Below are 20,618 nucleotides of genomic sequence, written 5' to 3' on the forward strand. Positions count from 1 at the left end.
TGTGACCCCACATGGTATGGAATATCCCTTGGGTTGGTTTAGGTCAGCTGCCCTGGGGATGTTTCTTTCTCACTTTTTGCCCACCCCCTAGGAGGGTCAGAGAGAGTCCTGATGCTGTGCCAGCACTGCTCAGCAGCAGACACAACACCGGTGTGATCCCACTGCTGTTCTAGCTACAAGTGCAGAGCGCAGCACTGTGTGGGCTGCTGCAGGGAAAGTTAACATCCCAGCCAGACCCTGTACAGGTGGCAAATTTTGTGCGTTAGCAAAATCATTGTGATAGGAATTGGCTGGAATTGGCCTCATCACCAAAGGTGGGTGGGATGGGAGTGGGGGTGAAACGGCCAAGGTCAGTGTCTTGGGGTGCAGGGGACACGCTGTGTCAGAAAATCAGGAGCAGCAAGAAGTCATCCACATGCAGGTCTTCGGATTTATTTCTCCAGGAGGCATGAACGTGTTGTGCTGTTTGCTATTGCACCACAGGACCTCAGCACGGGGCAGTGGTCCTTTATTCCTGAAAATGTCTTAGGAGTCATGTTTTGTCTCTTGCAAGACACCAACCACTGAAAAGGCTTATCAGTAAAGTTAATTGTGTTCATAGGAGGATACTCAGCCTGGTTATATTGAGTCCAAACAGAATTATTCTGTTCACATTAAAAAAGTGAACAGTTTTAGGGTCAAAACATGCATGTACTCTTCATACGGTAAATCCTTTGTGAGGAGAGTAGGGAAGGCTGCACCAAAATTTGCTCACAGCCCAGCTAGTCCAATATTTTCTGGCTGATCACAGCCAGGACCAAACAACTGGAGGGAGGCAGGATGTTCCTGCGGTGTGGAATACCTCCTGCATTGGCCCGTGGGCTGTAAAGAACTGCTGAAGAATGGTGTTAGCTATTATCTCAAAAAAGCATTGCTGAAATTTTGTTTGATAAGACTAAATAGTCTCATTGTCCATCTAAACAGACACAGCTTAATTAAATCTCATTATATGATGCACTTCAGTGACTGGCAGCGAGTTGCAGAGTCTGACCAGGCATTGCCATTGATTTTAGGTTTCCCATTCTTTCATTCCACTGAACATCTTTTTTCCTATGTTAAGAGAAAAAAAGGAGCTGGAAAATATTTGGGAGTGAATAACACATTCTCAAAAACTGCATTTCCAGAAAGGCAAAATTATTGGAAAATTCCAGACAAATGCACTACTTAGTTTGGCCAAAATGCACATATATTTATTTCCATTTAGTAGAATTTTAAGGATGAATGTGATTTTCTGAAATATTCCTTCTGAAGCACTTTGCCATTTTGCTTCATAATGGTAGTCAGAGTCATTTCACGTTGTCCTGAGCAAAATAAGCAAAAATGGGAAATAAAACAATTACAGAAACTGAAGAAGAAAGTTGACTTTTGATTTTAGAATGAATGGAACATTTGAGGCCAATCATACCATAAAGGACTTTGTTTTGTTTTGTTTTGTTTTTGTTTTTTCTGGGGGGGTGTTAAACCACAGTTTTCCAGATGAAGCTAGAAATGTTCCCTCTGTACAGGACTCCACTGTGAAGTTCCCAGCCTCCCTTTTCTGTGCCCTTCATTATTTCACGCGTGCATATCAGTATGAGGGAATCAGGCTGGGTTGGTGCCGGTAAAACGGCTCTCAGCAGAACCCATTTAACATCCTGTGCTGATTCTGAACAAACATAACCTTCCCTTGAAGTCCTTTAAAGGCTTTGACGTGGTTAAACCTGGCCCCATCTCCCCTTCCATCCTCCCTTTGGCTCTGCTCCGGCTGCAGGAGATGCAGGCAATGAGTTCCTGCGTGGCTTAGAGCTCACATCAACCCCATGGTTTGTTGCCTATTAATTTGTAAGACTTCTCATCCCATGCGTGTTCTGGTCACGTCTTATGGGGTTAAACTCCCGTCATCTTCCCTGGGAGTTTTTCCTGATGAACTGGGCTTGCAAAAGGTCATCTAATGTCTCACAAAGTCTTTTGTTGTTGTTGTTGAGTGTCACTTCGATTTCCATTTGAGGTCAACCCTGAGCTCCCAATTGATCCTAATTATACTTTTTAAGGCTGGGACCAGAGCTGGGCAGAAAATCAGGAGACTTGTAGTCTCTATTTCAGCTCAGCCCCTCTGCATGTCATGCCCGGAGAGCAAGTCTTAAAATCTTCCTCAATTCAAGCCCTGAAAATCTTAAGCGTGGTCACAGCTGGTCCAGGATGGCTCTGGTGGGACTCCACAGGCACATGAACTCAAGCCCTGGCTTGTGTTCCATCATTACAGTCCAGCCTCCATCCTTTGTCCCTCTTTCTTTGCTGCCATAAATGACAGCTTGTGCTTAGGTTTGCTGGTGGGCTGCTGGTACATGGGGGCTGGCTGGTCACCTGGCTGTGGCCTTAGAAAGAATAAAATTAATTTTACCTGGCATTCCCTCAGCTGAAAAACACCGTTCGGATGTTCCTCCTGTGCCCACTCGCTGATTTTGAGGAAATGTGCTGTAATTTTCACTTCTGAGACTTGCGCATCTGCCACAAATGTGATTGAAAATAGCAAGCGGGTTCAGAAGATGCTAGGACGGGATCTGAGGGACAGATAAACGTGGACAAAGAAAATTATTGTAAATTATTGTAAAATGTTGTAGCCCTAGAAAGCAGTTGGAAATGTACTTATGGGGCAATAGTGGATCCTAGGAAGAAGCTTCCTATCTTTGGAGGAGCTTGGGATGGAAATTATCAGTGAGGTTTTCACATCTTTAATCCAGTTCTGTAAAGACGTTTCCTATTCCTTTTATCAAGCCTTCCTATGGGAAAGGTATTCTAAAGATGGGCTGCAGAGGGGTGTCTGTGGAGGAATGGGTGATGTGAACAGCAGCCAATTATTTGTGTGTTTCCTTCAGTGCACCGCAGTTTTGTGAAGAGCAGCATCCTTCAGACACACAGAATCTGTGCACTTTGGGAAGTGCCAGCCAAGCCCCAGAAAGGCTTAATGATAAAAGAGAGGGAAGGACATGAAGAAATAGGAGGGGAAGGAAAATTGGTTATAGCTGGAATTGACACTAAGAGAGGATGGAGAGTGGGAGATGGGATTTGGCTCACAGAATAAGATTTATGTGATTTTATAATATTTATGTGTCTCACCTTTATGTGAGTGTCTTCATGCTGGATATCTGTGGTCCCACCAGTCAACAGCCCAAAGAGCTATTCAGGTCACCCCAGGCAGGAACCAACCTTTGGGACAGGGAAGGGCTCTCCAGGCTCCGCAGACCGTGTTGCATTGAGTACCAGGACGTGGTCACCCTGCAGCTGCGCTGAGACCTCAACATAAGCATCTGAAAAGGAGGAGCGTGTGTGTATGAAGGCTTACCCCAGCCTCTGGCCTCAGTCCAACTGCCTGTTTTCATAAAAGTAGAAGCTGAGTAGCTTTAGCACCATTTGTCGGATCTGGTTGAAGCTGATTGAGATGCTCGGAGCTGTTACGGGAAGGGACTGAGTGGCAGAGACGTGGTACCCTCATGTGGGGCTCGGTGAGACAGCCCGTGGGTGGGTTAGTGGGCCAGGGCAGGAGGGACAGGGTCTGCAACCTCCCCTTGCTCCAGAGGTCATGAAATTAAAACAAGAGCTTTATTCCCCAAGGAAAAATCACCCCTTTGCAGAGGGCTCCTGTCACCACTTCTATGGTAACTCCTGGAGCTTGTCTTGGAGCCTTTAGGATCTGAACACTGCCCAGGACTACATCTGAGCACAATCTGTCTAAGTTAGCAACACACCAGGGTTTCTTCATATCCATTCTCGGGTGAATGGCAGTTTTTAGAAAGAAAACGAAATGGGTTGCTTCAAAATCAGAAACATGTTGGTCCTGTGTTGGGACAACTAAAGAACATGTTGGTGCTGTGTTGGGAAGTACTAAAAATGCAAGAGAAGGATGGGCACCAGATTGTATACAGCAGATGCTAAAAATCTTTGCAGCATATTGTTGTTTTCTCAAAAAGTTGCAGCTCTGTCTAGAAGAAATGAAGGACATTTTTTTTTTTTTGGTAACTTTGGAATTCATCTTTATCTAATACAGAAGAAAACATAGCTCATGATACCTGATAAACAGTGCATTTCCTCATCTGCTTGAGTTTACACCCAAGACAGCTTTATTTTATACAGCTCTTGTATAGAATTAATAAAAGCTGTTGAGCAGAATTTGGTGAAATATAGATGAAATGGTGTAGATGTGATGCAATTCAGTACTTCAGGATGAACGGTGGCTGTAGGAAGTTTTGTCTCCCTACACTTGTACCTTGCCTAGGGGGAAGCTTGGTGAGAAGTGTGTGTCCATGACTGTGTTACCAACAAGAAGGAGAACATGAATTCTGAGGTTGTTTTCTCGATATTTATTTCCACCCTAACCACAGGAATCGGGAACTGCTTGCTGGTAGCTTCAGGGCAGAGGTGATGCCAGAAAAGCATCAATGGTTTCACCCACAGAAGTAGCTATGGGTCGTCCAGTGCCTGCGACTGGCTGACTTCAACAGATCAGATTTAATTTGAAGTTTTCCTAATGTATCAATGAATATAGGACAAGGTTGAAAATGAGCTGTGAGATCCATTTCTTTTTTGTAAACATGACTGGATGAAGGCAGAAGCCCTCCCAGTTAGAGAAGTGGGGAGGTTGTTTCCACATCACTACTATTCTCCTTGTTTTAATTCCTGAACCCTTTTCTTTCTTCATCTTCAGAAATGAATTCAGACCATGGATAGACGTCAAGCCTGTGAAAGCTATAAAAGCCAAGGCCCAGTACAAGCCGCCGGAGGAGAAAATGACCCACGAAACCAGTTACAGCGCTCAGTTCAAGGGGGAAACCAGTAAGCCTGCTCCAGCCGATAACAAATTCCTGGAGCGCAGAAGGATACGCACTCTCTACAGCGAACCTTACAAAGAACCTCCAAAGGTGAGAAACACAGCGGAAGGGACCCAGGACCATCACTGCTCCTGGTGGGACGTGGCCAACACAGTAAGGCTGGGCTGAACCTGCCTGTGCTCATTCCCCTGGTGTGGCATCTTCATTTCGGACCAGCGGGTGCATCAAGGGTTCCACCTCGCAGCTGGGGTCTAGTGGATGATGATGCACTTTGGAGTCAAAATTTCCCTGTATCAAACTATAAAGAAGTGAGACTAGGGCCCAAATGAAGTAGTTTTGCTTTGTCATGTCCCAGGTCATTAATCTGGATGCCTTTCTCTCTTTCCCTCTAAAGCTATAGACACACCACATTACACTTTACCCCAGGAACAACCTGGTAAGATCCAGATCTAGATCTGCAATTAATTCAGAGAGCTCCTCAGGTTTTGACAGCAAGCACTGTTGGCTTTGGGTAGATGGAGGATGTGTCAAGAAGGGCTTGGGCTGAGGTCTCGTCCAGCCTTTGTGTTCTAGCAGCAACTGAGGATTTGAATATAAATGGTGTCACTCTATGCAGTTTTAAACCTTTTCAGAGCTTGTAACTGCTTAGATTTCTGAGGTCTCTGAGGGATAGCATGGAGGAGCTGAAGGCTTCTCTTCCTCCTTAATTTTGAAGCTGTACTCCTTGCTTTTGGGGATGTAGAAAAGGGTGGATGCAAGACACTGGTGTAGAGTTTGCTCAGGTGCCACTCAGTGCCCTGCACCCCAGCTACCTCCAAGTAATTTTCCTCCACTGTAGCCATTTATTAGGGAAAAACAGATGGTGGAATCATGCCCTGCAAGAAAGGCAGGGACTTATACCGCTCTTTGTTCTGAGCATCTTTTCTTGCCTTTGACTCCAGAGAGACAATCCCTCGGAGGCTTGCAAAGCCCCTCCTGAAGTCAGCGGCAGATGGAGAAATTGATAAAATGGCTGATAATATTCACCCCGCTCTTTGCCCTACCGTGCCCCAATTTGGATGCAATGGGCACGGCTCTGCTGGCTTTGGGGACACTGTGACTTGGGGGCATCAAGACCATGAAAGGAGCTGGCCATTTGCAGCTCAGCATGCGCCCAGCTCCTTCGTGGCCAGGCATAGCTGAGTAGTTAAGTGACGTTCGTGATGTTTCTCACCTAAACTTTGTTTTCCACCTGTCCTTGTGTCTCTCTCTCTCCCTCTCTCTCTGTGTCTCTGTGTTGTTCTGCATGTCACCCTCCGTGCAGGTGGAGAAGCCTAGCGTAAAGCCTTCCAAACCAAAAAAGACCACAACAAGCCATAAACCCCTGAAAAAGGCCAAAGACAAGCAGATTGCATCGGGCCGGGCTGCCAAGAAAAAGAGCGCCGAGACCTCCAACACAGCAAAGCCAGAGGACAAGGAGAAAAGTAAAGAGATGAACAATAAACTGGCTGAGGCAAAAGAGTAAATGTCACTGCACTTTCCTTTCTTTCTCTTTTTTCTTTTCCTTCTTTCTTTCCTTTTTTTTTAATTCTTTCCTTTGATTAAATAAAGGCCACAAAATTAATTAGAGGCTTCTAATCTGCTTTTTGTTCTGATTGTATTAGAAGCTTTTCTGTTTTATTTCCGAGGAGGATTAGCGAATCCTTGTTTCTGAGGTCAGGTTGTTCTGCTTTGCCTGCACAACACGGCTCTGCACAGAGTGAGGGCGAGCGCAGGAGGGATGTGGGAGTGCACAAGCAGGGTCGTAGGAGATGGAAGGTTATGGATCAACTGTGAGGACATCCAGCAGCCTGTCCCTTTCTTTGGGCTTGGTCCTTCAGTGCTTTGACAGCGTGGAAGTGCCCGTCGAGGGGCTGTGCTCACATCCCACGAGGCCCTTTTGGGGGTAGGTAGGTCGTTGTTTGGTCATCTCCCACTGGTGTCAGCAGGCAAAAGCCCTTGGAGAGGGTCAGAGGTTCTGTTGTGGTGTCGTGCATTTGCCATAAATCTGCTAAAATTGGTGGTGTGGCTGAGAGGCATTTCTCCTGGTGAAACCGGTGGGAGTTTTGCTCCAGAAAGCAACAAGGAAGATCCCTTTGCAAATAAAGGGCCCAATCCTCCCCCAGGGTAGCTGGGGGTAGCGGTAGTTGATCCGGGGCAGCTTCACTCCTCAATACCACTTGAAGGCCTTGGTTCAAATTAAGGATGAGGGAAGGTGCAAAGAGCAGCGAAGACTTCCCACGCGCGTGGCAGGCCAGACTAGGTTATCAGCAGGTCGTTCTTCCCCGTTGTTTCCCCTAGGATATGCATCTTTTTAATTGTTCCTGGTTTCTTTTGAATCTTGGTCTGTTTTCTTCACTTCTGGGGTGCCAGTAGACAGTGCTAGATTCCAGAAAAAAAGGTTTAGTTTGCAGGTGTGGCCTTCCAAGGAATAGAAAGAAATGAGTCACCCAAGTTAGCTAGAGCTGTCGGCCTACGTTGTTTTGACTCTACTAGTTGTTGGATCTCATGTTGGCTTGTAAGCATCCTAAGAGGGCCATAAACCAGTTGCTGAGATCCCCAGACTCCCTTCAGGCAAGATCTCAGGTTTTTAATCTTACTGTGCCCAGCAAGACCCGTTTGGAAGCTGCAAGCAGAGGGGGACCATTTGTCAGCAAGTATGGACTAGCCCAGCACCTTCACGTTGATGGGACTGGGCAGATTTCCCCAAGCTGGAGGGCCAGACTGGCACTAAATACCCCAAAATTTGGGTCATTGGGTCAGTGGGAGCTGGGAGAGGTATGGTCCCAACCCAAATTTACGTGCCTAACTCCTGGGTTGGCTCCTAAATACATCAGAATTAACCCTGATCTGACCAAATGGAGCTGTTAAACTCTGCTGTCGCAGTTGTGCAGAATAGGTGCAAGTGAAGATGCAGGGTCCTTCTTTGTTTTTGCAGCTCTGTATTTCTATCCTAACACACAGTCCAGCTCGAAACTTCAAGAGAGCAGACAATTGGGAAGAACGAAGCGAGACATGGGAAGGAGGGCAGGAAGGTGGTGTAAGAGAAGAGTTCCAGAACTGTGTTGCTGTAAAGATGTTTGAGTGAGGAAAGTCTCGCTGCTGGGAGATTTGAGAGAAGTGAAACTACCTAACAGGAAAAGGGATGGGCCGGGAGGGTGCAGAGTCCCGTTTTTGGAACCTCACCCCATTAGGATGGAATCTCTTGGAAACAGGCGTGAGGGATGGGCTACAAGGCTGAGAGGCAGTTTCCAAAGAGGAGGGAAGCTCTGTGGTATACGGATAGTGACATTTGCTGGCCTTAGTGATGAATAAATGCCAAGTTCAGTGTATTGTGTGATGTGTCCTGTTTGCCTTGCGCTAACAGCCTAAAGCTTTGAGTATAAGTAAGTGTAGTGTTCTGAATTCAGTGGTGTATTTCCAAGCTTAGCTGTGTTAGAACTGTGTGCTATGAGCTAGTCAGGTTGTGTATGTGGAAAATATATATTCATATATAGAAATATATATATTTAAACCTCCGATGTTTAGGAGGAAGCCAGGGAAATCCTCCAGGAAGTAAAACTGTGGAAATCTTTGCGAATGTAATGCATTTTTGATGTGCATGCTCCATGGAGACGCTGACCTGTCCATAGTGACCATTGCTTTTTCTGAGTGCTCAGAAGCCCCTGCAGCACTGCTCGAGTGCAAAGCTCAGCTCTGTCTCCAGAGCAGCTCGGCGAAAGGTTTGCGCTGAACTCGCGGAGGGAAACGCAGCTCCCAGCTCTTCCCACCCCATTGCACAGGGGGCAGCTGGCCAGAGGAGCCCCAGCTTCAGAGACTCTGTGTGGTTTCTTGGCATTTAGGTGCTTCATCCATCTTCACACTCTTCAATAACGTCCCTTCTTATCTCAGGATATAGCAACAGCCGTGAAGATGACGTGTGGCAGCAGGCAGAAATGTCAGGAAGGCACGTAGACAGCACGCTGAGCTCACTGCACACATAGAAAGACCACGCAAAGCCATGCTCCCGGTTATTCTTTGCCCTAAGTTTCACATTCCAAGTGACAACACAGTTGCCACCATTTCGCCTTGAATTCAGTGCTAATTTAGCCCTTGAATTCAGTGGGAACCAAATTTTGCCCAAGGGATGTCAGTAAGAGCCATGCTCCAACCAACTAATCCAAGCGTATCCACAGCCTGGATCAGCTACTCAACATCCCGGTCCGCAGGGATGCTTCTTCTCCATGAAGAGCATCCGCCAAGGTGTTAGAATTAAATATGAACAGTGAGTGGTCAGAATGTGGCCTTATATTTCCTTAAAACACAAAGGTTTTGGAGGTTTCTGACTGCAAAGCTAGACATGAAGGGCTTGCCAGTGGTCAAAGCACCTACCTTTAGTGCAGTCACCTTCCAAGGGCCATTTATCTGCCAGATTTGGACACCTCTCTTTGGGTGGGATAAAGGATCCTTGGAAAGTTTCAACTTTTGCAGAAAGAGCCTGGGAAACCATCAGGGCCCCCATCTTAGAGAGCCACCGAGTAGGGATGTGAATCCTTCCTTTGCTCCATTGCACTAGGTCCTCAACATACTTCCAAGCACGTGGTTTAGCATTGCATTTAGTGCCGGGAACCGCAGTAGAGTCAGGACTCAGGGTGAAATCCTGCATTGCTCAACCTCCCACAGACTTTCTGCCCATCCGGCCCACTCAGGTTTCTCAGAAAGGAGACAAAATCTCTGCCGTTTCAAGTTCACTTTGGACTCTGAGCTTGTCGATCCCACCGGGAAAGAGTGCTCTGCTGTTCTGTGTTTCCAGCTACCACAATGCTGACTCTGTTTCACCGCTAACTTGTAATGTTTTTGCTTTCCTTGTAAAAAGAAAAAAAAAAAAAAGAAAAAAAAAAAAGTAATGTTTTGCTTTCTGCCCTGTGAAAGTTCCTATGCTGTCAGTTGCTTGCTTTCTCATTTTCACTGTATTGTACTGTTTCTCCTTTCTGCAAAATGGTGCTAATTGCTTACCGAGCTCCTGTTTTCTGACTGCTTTGCACACCGATCCACCTGCTTCTTCATTTGCAACGCGCCTGGTGTAAAAACACGGCTCCCATGAATTCCACAAACTCTTGCCTCTTGGAGGCAGATAGGAAGTGTCTAATTAATATTTTGTGGCCTGGGTTTGGTTGCATATCACAAATTGTCTCTTGTAATGTGTTAAGCACACCTCCTCGTGGTGCTTTTTCATTCTTGCTGTTCGTATGAGAATGACACAGACACAGACACACACACACAGACACACACACAAATTAATGTATAGCCAATTGATTGTGACGTGCTTGTGATCTTTGCTTGCTCAAAGGGTTTTTTCTTTTTTTTCTTTTTATTTTTTTTTCAATGATAAATAAATGCTAAAGACGAATACCACCTCCTTGATCTTGTTTTCTCGATAAGAAGCACAGCTAAGTGAAATACCCTCCCAACCGTAATCAGGTTTGGATGCCCGCCCTCCATGCCTGCCGTAGGGACACAACTGAGCTGTTGCAGTCTGACTCCCTTTAGGTGCCTGCTGCCCTCAGACTAGCCTGACGCGAGAGCTAAGCGTTTGCAAAGGTGAAGATGGACAGTGAAGTCATGTGGACGGAGCAGGTAGCTGGCTTTTATTTTATATACGCATACCGTGTGTCGAGCAGAGCGTCCGTGCGGTGAGTGCCCGGCACGCCGGCTGCTGCTGCACCTCGCTCGCATGCACCATGCACCAGAGCAGGGAGCAGACACCGGGCTCCTCCGGGAGCTGGAGGGAGGGGAGATGCTGTGGCCCCAAGTGATTTAATTACACACCCTTTCCCACCTACCTACAGCTTTTGCTTGTGCCCCGAACCACCTGAAGGACCCGCGAGTGGTCCAAGGGCTATCAATCCGTGCTGAAAGAAGGTGGCAGATGCTTGGGATGAGCACTTTGAATGCACAGCAAGCCTGGCCAGCTTTGAGTAGGCACTTGGCACTGTGGAAGTTCAAAGCACTGACTCGTGCATCGGTGGAAGTGCTGGCTGTCTGGGAAAATGGTGCTTCAGAACAAAGCAGGGCTGAGGGCACAGCTTGGTTTCAAATGATGAACCCCACTCCTAGTTTCATCTTTTTATTTTTTTTTTTCTTTTACCTAGCCTGTAAGCTCCTACCTGCAGTTTTTATTTTTAACCATATTTTCTCTTTTAATGGATATTCCAATAACATCCCCACCTACCTGGGAAAAATTACCTGCTTTGGGGCTGTATCCTGAAATTCCTCCTCCAGCATAGTGCTGCTGCCTTCCATGGGGCACTGACCCTTTTCTGCATTGCTGTTGCTGGGTGCTATTTTTCATCACTGCCTCGTTTACAGGTCACTTTCCGAATTTATTCCATCTGTGACTACATGCTAACAACAACGCTGCTTTCTGATGTCCTGCCATATCATTGCCTTCCCTCTCCCTTCTCCACCAGCCTCATCCATTCATCGATCATGCATAACTACATGAGTTCCAAAGTGTTTCGGCTGGGCTGTAGGTCCTGGGATTTATCATTTCACCCCTCCACAGCTCATACTGGAGAAAACGTTCACTCTTAAGAGACTGGTCATTGCTGGGGTTTATCTGCGACAGTCCATGTTGGCCAGCAAAATGTTTCCACCAAGACACAAAGGCAGAATGTCCTTCCCCTGCTGCAGCATGGATGCGTGGTCTGGTCCCACCCAGGCACCGACACTCAGTGCTGGAAAACATCCCCTTGCTGCCCTAATGCTCTCTGTACTTGCTCAGCATTGTAAAGCCTGCACACTTGGAGGGGCTTTGATGGTTTTCTAGGAGAAAGTACCTCCTAGATTCTTTTATAGGAGACAGTAGGACCAATTGGGCTGAGACCAAGCATTTGGGACCTGGGTTCCCTTTTCTTCAGCCATCACTGTCTGAATCCACTGCTACTGACTAACTCGTTAATCTTTGCCAGGTGATTAGTGACAGGCACTGCCCACCCATTCCCAAGGGCTGTTGTGAGAGCGATGTCTCTACAAAGCGCTGGAACTGAGTTATTAAAAATTAAACGCTTTGTCTTAGAAGGACATTTAGCGTGGAGGCACTGGCTGGGTGTAATCCGGTGCTTTCAGATGCACTGTGTGCTCACCCACACAGGAGACTTGTGCAGGGCAGGATGAAGAGGTTGAGGATGGAGAGGTTGGTGCCTGATGCTCTCCATCCCTCCCGTTCTGGGATGTTGCCATTCCTGGCACCAGATGGGAGCTTGTGTGGCTTGGGCGCGGGACTGAGGTGTACTTCTTGGAGTTTCAAATCTCTGAGCTTCCTCTGAAAACCTCACTGACCATTACCTTACATCCCTGGCTGGTGAACCATGGTCCAAGAATAAGCAAGGGTATTTCATCAGCTGACAGCCCTTGTACAAATGCAGCCTCTTGGTTCTCAGGATCCTTTGGACTTGGGGTTTGTTTAGAGGTATGCCAGCACAGAAGAGAAAGGGACTCTTTAGGAAGATGTCTCTGCCATAGCTGGCACCTCCTGGCATCCAGGGAATAACCACCCTTCCCAACAGCAACACCAACATGAGCTGAAGAAGAGGAGCTGTGAACACGAAGACGCGACCATGTTCAGCACCACAAACAGAATTTTGCACGTTGTTGCAAAATATTGTGACGTGCAGACGCCGACTTCAGCTCTCCCCATTTCCAGCAGTCTCTTGGTAAGTTTGATCCACTTGGGGATTTCACAGCCTGCCCCAATTTGCCCTTATCCCCACGAGGTTTCTGGGCTGGGAGTGATTCCAGTAATGCAGCTGAGTCTATTCACAACTCAGATGTCTGCAGTGAGGGGGGGCACAGCTCTGAGTACTTCAGGACTGGCTGTATATCATGAACTGCGGAGATTGCTTGTAACCAGACTTATTTTCTGTTGCAGGGTGCCTTGGAAACAGCTGTCTGATGAGGACTGTCATGTGGAGGAGATGTGAGCCCAAGGATGAAAGAAAAGCCTGCTAAAGGATGCAAGGCACCTTTGTGCTGTCTAAAATGCCAGCTTTCCCTGCAGGGAGCCTGCTCCATGGAGACCAGCCACCAGAAAATGATGGATGAGGAGTAGTGACAGATCCCAGGGATGTGTGAGGGCACTGGGGCATCGTAACCATAACCCCTCCTTCACTGTCAGCAGGTCACTGGTGCAAGAGATGGAAAGGGGGAAAGCTTCTGAACCTCCCCCTCCCCCCCGGCCTTGTTGCCATCTCACCTTCTCCCACCCCACCCTAGCCAGAGCCATGTTGCAGCCCCCAGGCCCTGAGAAAAGCTGATTCTTCCCATATATCTGTGAGGAACATCCTGGCTTGTGTCAGTAGTGCAATCAGCAGGGCCAGGGAGGTGATCGTCCCCCTGTGCTCTGCTCTGCTGAGGCCGCCCCTCGAGTGCTGGGGTCAGCTTTGGGCCCCTCACTGCCAGAAGGACATCGAGGCCCTGGAGCATGTCCAGAGAAGGGCTGCGAAGCTGGGGAAGGGCCTGGGACACAAGGCCTGGGAGGAGCGGCTGAGGGAACTGGGGGGGTTGGGGCTGGAGAAGAGGAGGCTCAGGGCAGAGCTTATTGCTCTCTGCAACTGCCTGAGAGGAAGGGGGGGGAGCTGGGGGTCGGCCTCTTCTCACAGGTAACCAGTGATAGGAGCAGAGGGAATGGCCTCAAGTTGTGCCAGGGGAGGTTTGGGTTGGCAATGAGGAGACATTTCTGCTCAGCAAGAGCAGTCAGGCCTGGGGACGGGTTGCCCAGGGAGGTGGTGGAGTCCCCGTCCCTGGGGGTGCTCAAGGCAAGGTTGGACGTGGTGCTTGGGGACAGGGTTTGGTGGTGACATTGGTGGTAGGGGGATGGTTGGACCAGATGATCTTGGAGGGCTTTTTCCCAGCTCCTTCCCTTGCATTTTAAATGCCCTCACCACCCCACCAGACCCCGTCCACCCTCCTCACCGTGTTCCTTCTTACCTTCAATCTCATTTTCCTTCCATCCTCCCTGCCAGCCTCTGTCCCATAGCTGCTCCCCCCAGCCTTCACTTTCTCCCACTTCCAGCACCTCCAGGGCATCCCAGATACCCAGCTCTACCTGGGACCTTCTCCTTCCCCTCCCCGAGTTACTGTCTGGTGTCTGGTCTTGTCTTTCTTGGACTGTAAGCTTTTTTTCTTTGCCTGTACTGTGTGGTAGCATTCGCTGCTTGGAATAAACAATACCCCACCCTCCGACAGCCCTTTTCTCGCTCTCATTTCTTGGTGTGGCTTCAGTGGCTGTGTCTGCAAGTGCCTGGTGTCTCTGTCCTCGTGGCCAGTCCAGCAGTCGGTCCCGCTACCACGGCTCTCTCTGTAGTCTTTTGGGATGGCTCTGCTTGTGTTTCTCTTCCGTGGTGCCTCTCTTTCTTTTTTTACAGCCACAGGGACAAGCTTTCTTGTCTAAGTGGGAGCCTGGCACTTTCAGAGCTGCGTGACCGTCTGTCCTCTGCAGTTTTGGTGCATCTGATAAGAGCTTGGCCTTTTTCAGCACCGTGCAGAGATGTCCCGGGCTGACAGGTGGCTCAAAAAATGCAGTGACGGAGGAGAACAAGGGAGAAGTCACCCCACCAGAAAGCAAAGGAGACTCTTTCCAAGCTGAGCAAACAGCCAGACTCACAGTGTGGCCACCAGTCTTGGTTATGTGAGCCATTTGCAGAAGTTAGGTCAGAAGACCTAACTCAAGACCAAACTGAAGCTTGTTGGGCATGGATCAAGCAGTGCTCGGTCTCCCAGGCTCCCTTCTGTGATTTTCTGCCTGACCTTGGCTTTGCAATAACACACAGAAGAAAGGAAATATATGGGGAGGGCCAGTCCTCCCTAGGAGAAGCCTGGAGATGTCATCGAGAACAAGTGAGACCTGCAGCTGGGTTGTGCTTGACTTCTCCAGGCTCTAGGGATTTCGATGTAGATACAGGAGAGATGCAGTAGGACAAGAGGATCATTTGGAGTGGGCAATGCCATCTGCTGTTGTGCTTTCATTGTGCCTCCTCTTCCTCCAAACTCATACTCTAGGCTCCAAAATGAAATAGCAGCCAAAAATCTCAGCTTCCCAGTGTTAAGGAGTGAATGTATTTAGGGCAAGATGTGTGCATGACACTGGGGTGTCCAGATTAGATCCAGACCCAGGCTGAAGCAGTTCGTTTGCCTGCTGTACCTTACGGGTTTAGCTCCCGCTGCTTGGTGCTGCTCCTTTTTCCAAGGGATGTGACGGAGACCAGATGCTGAGTGCAGCACTAAGGCTGTTTCCCAGGACAAAGAAGACTTGTATTTCTGTCACTGTTATGTCTGAAAGCAAACTTGGTGCATGAAGTACAATAAAGCATTCAGAAGAAGTGACTGGCCACGTTTTCTAACCTCATTGTTAAAGTGTGTGCCCAGGAATCGATGAGTTTATATCTTCCAAGCAACATGAACCTGTCACTGCTCTCCTGGGCAAGCATCCCAACCAAGAAGTCAGTTCCTCCCCAGAGGAGAGCCGTCTCCTCACCTGAGCTATCTGGGAAAGAAAAGACAGATTTCTGATGGTTCTTTGCAAAAAATATCATTTTGGCATCAGACGTCACAGATACATGTGCCTGGAGCTGTGTTGCTCTTCCTGAGCCACCACAACAGGATTCATTCTAGTTGTTCTTGAAAGCATCTTCTAATTTTCCATGTGCCTGGAGTTTACTCTGCTTATACGGGATCATCACAACTCCCAGATAGTTAAATCACTTTGAATGAAGGTAATTTTGCAGAGGAGGATATACATCACCGGCTCTGTTTTGATGTAAGGCCGCCAAAACCTTTGGAGAAACAGGGGTGAGCCATGGGCAGGTCCCCCACATCTATGAACAACGGGATAACTCGGCCAGGACCCATCGTCGTTGGAAGCAAGTTTGGACCCTGAGGCACAAGAGCACAGTCCTTGCACGGGATGCTGCCCATCAGAAGTGTCTGGAGGTCCTGGTGTGCTCCCTGCTTTTACACCAGGACCAGCAAAGAAAAGACCATGCCAAGTGTGTCTGTGGTGGTAATCCACTGGCTCTTTCCAGAGACCAGGTGCTGCCTCTGGGAAAAGGACCCCTGCTGAATTTTCTGCATTTCTGTCTCTTGGCCGTAACCTGAGTAATAATGATCTGTCACCTCCAATCCACTCGTTCTCCATTTCTCACCTTGTCACATCACGTAATTAACCTCTCCTACACAAATGGGTTGGCCACCGACAGCCCTCATGCGTGCAAAGATCTCCTGTCTATTTCCTTGCTTGGCTGAGACAAAGACCATTTCTAAATGTTGCTGCCTGTGTGTTAGGACTTGTTATGGTTCAGGATCTGGCTTTTTTTCCAACCCTTCGATTTTCACCCTCCCACCACACTTCCCAAGGCTGGTACCCAGGGCTGGACCCCATTGTGCAGCTCCACAGAGAGCAGCTGGGGCTTGTGAGAGGCTGTGCAATGCTGCATTGTCCCTGGGCGCTAACGCCTGGGGAAAATAATGTAATTACCTCCCCCTCTATACTCCTCCCAGCTTAAAACAGGTTCTGAATGAGCTTTACTGGGGAGGACAATCACGCGATTATATGTATTCCATGCAAACAAAGAGGAAGCCAGGGGATGGGGATGGGACGCAGCCTCTTTCTCCTGCAGGAGGCTGGCTCCTAGCCAGCCTGTGCTACAGAATCACATCTACATGGCTGAAGGACGCACACACTCATGAGAAAAGGGCCAAGGAATTAAAACAGAGCTGCAGCCACCCTGCAGACACGCACTGTGTGCACCAGCCTTCATGGCTGCCTCAAAAGAGGCACCACAGTGAGGCTGCTGGAAAGGGTGAGTTCCCCTGAAAACTCCAGCAGAGTTGGACACCAAGCCCAGGGAAGGTCTAGGTTTATCTTGGCATTGCCCTGCTACAACCTGGAGCATCACATGGCACAGAAGACCTGAGCTTGGGCCGCATAGGTGCTGCATCACCCCATACCAGACCAGGTGCAGACATCTGGTCGCTTCCTTGGCACCTGGAGTATCTGCTGGCAGCTTTCCACCTTTCCAGCAAGTGTGCAGGTGTCCTCGGACGTGCTGCCAGCTGGCAAGGATGTGCCAACCTCTCCAGCCTTCTCCAGAGACCAGCAAACAGCTCCTGTCCCAGCAGATGTCTGTGCATCGGTAGCACAGGGCTGGTCGGACCTGACACGGACAGCTTCCCAAAGAGCTGCCCTGAATTATCCCTCATCCTTTTATTTAGGGTGCTGGGCTCACCCCATTCCCAGTTAGGCAGCTAGTAGGCTGGGAGGACTCCTGCACAAGCCGTCCCCAAACAGTGACACTGGGGACGCTGGGGAAAGCCCTTGCCAGCCTCTGCCAACAGCTTCTGGCAATAAATGGCTTTTCCCTTTAGGCATGAAGGGCAGGACGAGGGTGAGTATTTGAACAAGAGCTGTCCTGATGGGGATCTCCACACGGTGCTGCCCCACGAACCTCTTGCACGGGGCAGGTTTGTCTTAAGTGTCTCATTTTTTTCTGGTGTCATTGGCCAAGGAGATGGCTATAGCATCTCTTCTCCTGGCCCCAGTGCCAGCCTCGCCTTTCCCTCGTGAAGCTCCAGGCTGGGGCTGTTCCTACACAAAGCCAAGGGCAGGCTGGGGGGACACAGGGGAGTCTCCTTAATGCGACCACCACACAAAGCTTCCATTTTAAAGCTGAACAAGTTTCTCCTGCTTCTCCATTTGCTTTCTGCGGCCTCACAGATCCTTCCCAACCCATCACACATCTCACCTCAGCCCTGGAGATCCTCCTTCTCCTTCCTAAGGAAGATGAATTCCCCCATTTCCTACATTTTCCTTCCCTCTGCACCCCCTCCACTCTCTTCCTCCAACAAACCCTATCCTTCCCTCCAACATCCATCCAGAGACTGTCCCCACAGCATCTACCCTACCTCCAGAGCCTTGTTCCCTCCTGCTCCACCCAAGGCCACCCCAAACCTACCCTACAGGAGCTGTAGTTTCCCCACCGCATGTGCTGCACAATGCAAACTTGGTGCTCATGTTGATGCTTCTCTGCTGTTTTACCCCAGGGACAGAGCTCGCCCCAGAGATCCTACAACAGATCCTACACCTCGGTGTCACCAGCACCTCCTGGTGTCTCCTGGGGTCACGGAGGTGCTCTCGGATGGGGTTTAGCACACGTTAGCTGGGCTTTCTTCCCTGTCAGTTGTTTTAATGGGCACTGGGCACTTCCTGAGCAGCTCAAGAGCTCCCCTGCGCTATTAGGGCTTTCCCCACCTGCCTTGAGGGAAACAAACTGCTTCTTTGTGAGACAATTTTACAGCGAGGTGCTCTTTCGATGCAGGTTATAATCAATTGGCAAGCATTTTTCATAGCTGACCCATGGTCCTGGTCCCAGCTAAGTCAAGAGCTCCAGCCCTCCTGATTTTATGGACATCCATGGGTTTTGGAGCATCTCCTTGCAGGGACCAGGACCAGGCTCACCAATCATCCTGAGAACATACCAAACACGTGCGGGCTGCATGGGGAGCGCTCTGCAGAGCCAATTCCAGCTCGGGGAGGACATTTTGTCATGGTACACCAGCCAGTTGCCCTGACAGCTTTGCAATGATGCTCTTTCTCTGCTTGCAGGACCCCTGAAAAAAACCCTGGTGCTACAGACCAAGAACCAAGTACCTTAGTGCAGGACCAATGCACATGAAGTTGAGCACTTTCTTCTGAGCAACGGTTGGAGCAAACGTATAGTCTGCATGAAATGTGTATCGTCTGGCTGGCATATAATAAAGCTGATGATCAGAGTTGAATGATAATTTCTCTTGTCTCCCAAGTACTGAGAAGTTACCAGGATCTGTGTAATGCAGTTAGCATGACTGTGCCTTGATTTATTTTCAGTAAAGTCAGAAAAAGAAAACGGGTCCAGTTCTCCCTTTATTCAGTGCTGTGGAACGGCACTGGTTTCATTGCTCTCTTTCATTCCCTCATCACAGGGAATTCAGATTCATGGATGGAAGAACCATACCGGGTTTCAGAGGTTATCCAGGAAGCCTAGCTGGCAGGCTCAGCAGGTCTCTTCAAAATCCTTGGAAGCTTTTTAATGCACTATAAATTCTCACCCGCCGTCAGGAACTCACATTTGGATGTTATCAGGTTAGAAATGTCTTGTGCAACATCTGAAAGAGCATCTGATCTCCCTGCTATTGCACTGAAACCAAGAACATCTCAGGCCCTTTTTTATTATTATTTATTTTCTGAGTCTTTTAACATCCAATTTGTTCAATTTGACATTTATGATAGATTCTGGACAAGACACCTTGATGGCAAACTGGAATTAGAAATCAGAGCTTTTGCTGAAAAATTGAAAAGTACAAACTAGAAATGTAGGAGAAATGCTTCTTTGTGGGATTAGCAGGTGTGTTGTGATATATCTCCATCTTCTTGCCTGGGTGAGGCTGCCTCTGCCTATGTCCACATGATGTATGATGAGAGATGTACTCCAGCCCAACAGCCCTGCAGATGGCCAAAGAGCACGAAGCACCCAGACTTTAATAAACACCTCTAGGTTTAGCCTGAGGTGTTGTGACACTTGGAGCAGGGGGTTGTTTCACCTTGCACAAGCACTAACTTTAAGCAGAATTATGTTCTCCCTCCCTGAATTGATTACTCAAGGCAGCAGATGTGGGGAGAGCTGAGCAGCTTCCATGGAGCATGGCAGCTCCAAAACCAGAGTCTGGTTTGGGGGGTCCAGTTCAGAAGGAAACTGAGCCTTGGGCTCGGAGAATTTGTCCAAGTATTTCAAAGTGTAAACGCAAGCCCCTGGCCCTGATACACCTCCTCCTCCTATAGATGTGCTCCTCATATACAGACTCCTCTGCTGTGCAGGAGTAAATCAAGAGTAATTCTAGACGTGGCTGGACAAGCTGTAGAAGGAGGTCTGGCTTGTAAATCCAATCAATCTCCTCCTGCAGAGCCCCTCGGTCCCTGCTGCTATTCCTTATTCATATTGTGCCACTGCTGAGGCACCCCATGATGGCCAAAATCCTAAGGGTGCCAAAAGCTGCACAGACACAGGACAAAAATGCTGGGACCCACCCAAAGGACCTTGAAAAATAGTAATAAAAATGCCTCGAGATCCTGATGGTTGTGTTTTGAGTTCTCTTTGGCAACAGGAGGTTGGAAAGATTCCCCTTTTCTTGCTAAAGGGATAAAATACAGAGAAGTATTTGTAGTGGCGGGGTTTGTACAAGCCAAGAAGAAACTAGAGTAAATCCAATCACTGAACCATTGCAAAGCACCTCCGAGAAGATGTGAATAGCAACTAATGAAATATTCAGCACAAAGGGAAGTAGATTACATGCCTGTGAATAATTGCGTTGAGCGTGTGCCTCGCTTACTAGCTGAAGGGGCCTTGTAACACATGATTAAGTAATTAACTTTTTTTTTGTGTATAATTACCATGATTCCACAATTATTAAGAGGAGCCTGGTCCAAAGCTCCAGCGCCAGACGTTGGTTGCCCGCAGGAAATTTTGCTCCAGATTCCTGGAGCTGCCGGTGTCGCGGGACAGTGGGACCTCGTGGGCATCTGGCCGCTGCTCTCTGATGTCCGATCGCTTATTTCTGATTCAGATTCTGAGAAAAAAAAAAAAAAAAAAAAAAAAGTCAGATGAGGATCTTATCTATATGCCATCATTTGTAGTAATCCAGATATCCACGGTGGAAATACGAATAAGCTTTTTCCCCCGAAGGTAT

At 48.4% G+C, this 20,618-nt stretch overlaps 1 protein-coding gene across 2 annotated transcripts in view; it reads left to right on the forward strand.

Moving 5' to 3' along the window:
- Positions 1–18,785, forward strand: part of MAP6 (microtubule associated protein 6) — a 35,597-nt gene extending 16,812 nt beyond the window's left edge. The window contains exons 2-4 of one of the 2 annotated variants that reach the window (XR_004755513.1): positions 4,721–4,934; positions 6,148–10,478; positions 18,502–18,769. Coding sequence is in view for 1 of the 2 variants with exons in the window: in XM_035343955.1 (XP_035199846.1) it covers positions 4,721–4,934; positions 6,148–6,344; positions 18,502–18,571 (481 nt within the window). In the remaining variant the exon portion in view is untranslated. Of the gene's footprint in view, positions 1–4,720; positions 4,935–6,147; positions 10,479–18,501 lie in introns of both variants that reach the window. The other variant, XM_035343955.1, reaches the window with a different exon arrangement.
- Positions 18,786–20,618: the final 1,833 nt, after the last annotated feature.

This window comes from Oxyura jamaicensis, chromosome 1 (genome assembly GCF_011077185.1).
Source record: "Oxyura jamaicensis isolate SHBP4307 breed ruddy duck chromosome 1, BPBGC_Ojam_1.0, whole genome shotgun sequence".
Taxonomy (NCBI): domain Eukaryota; kingdom Metazoa; phylum Chordata; class Aves; order Anseriformes; family Anatidae; genus Oxyura; species Oxyura jamaicensis.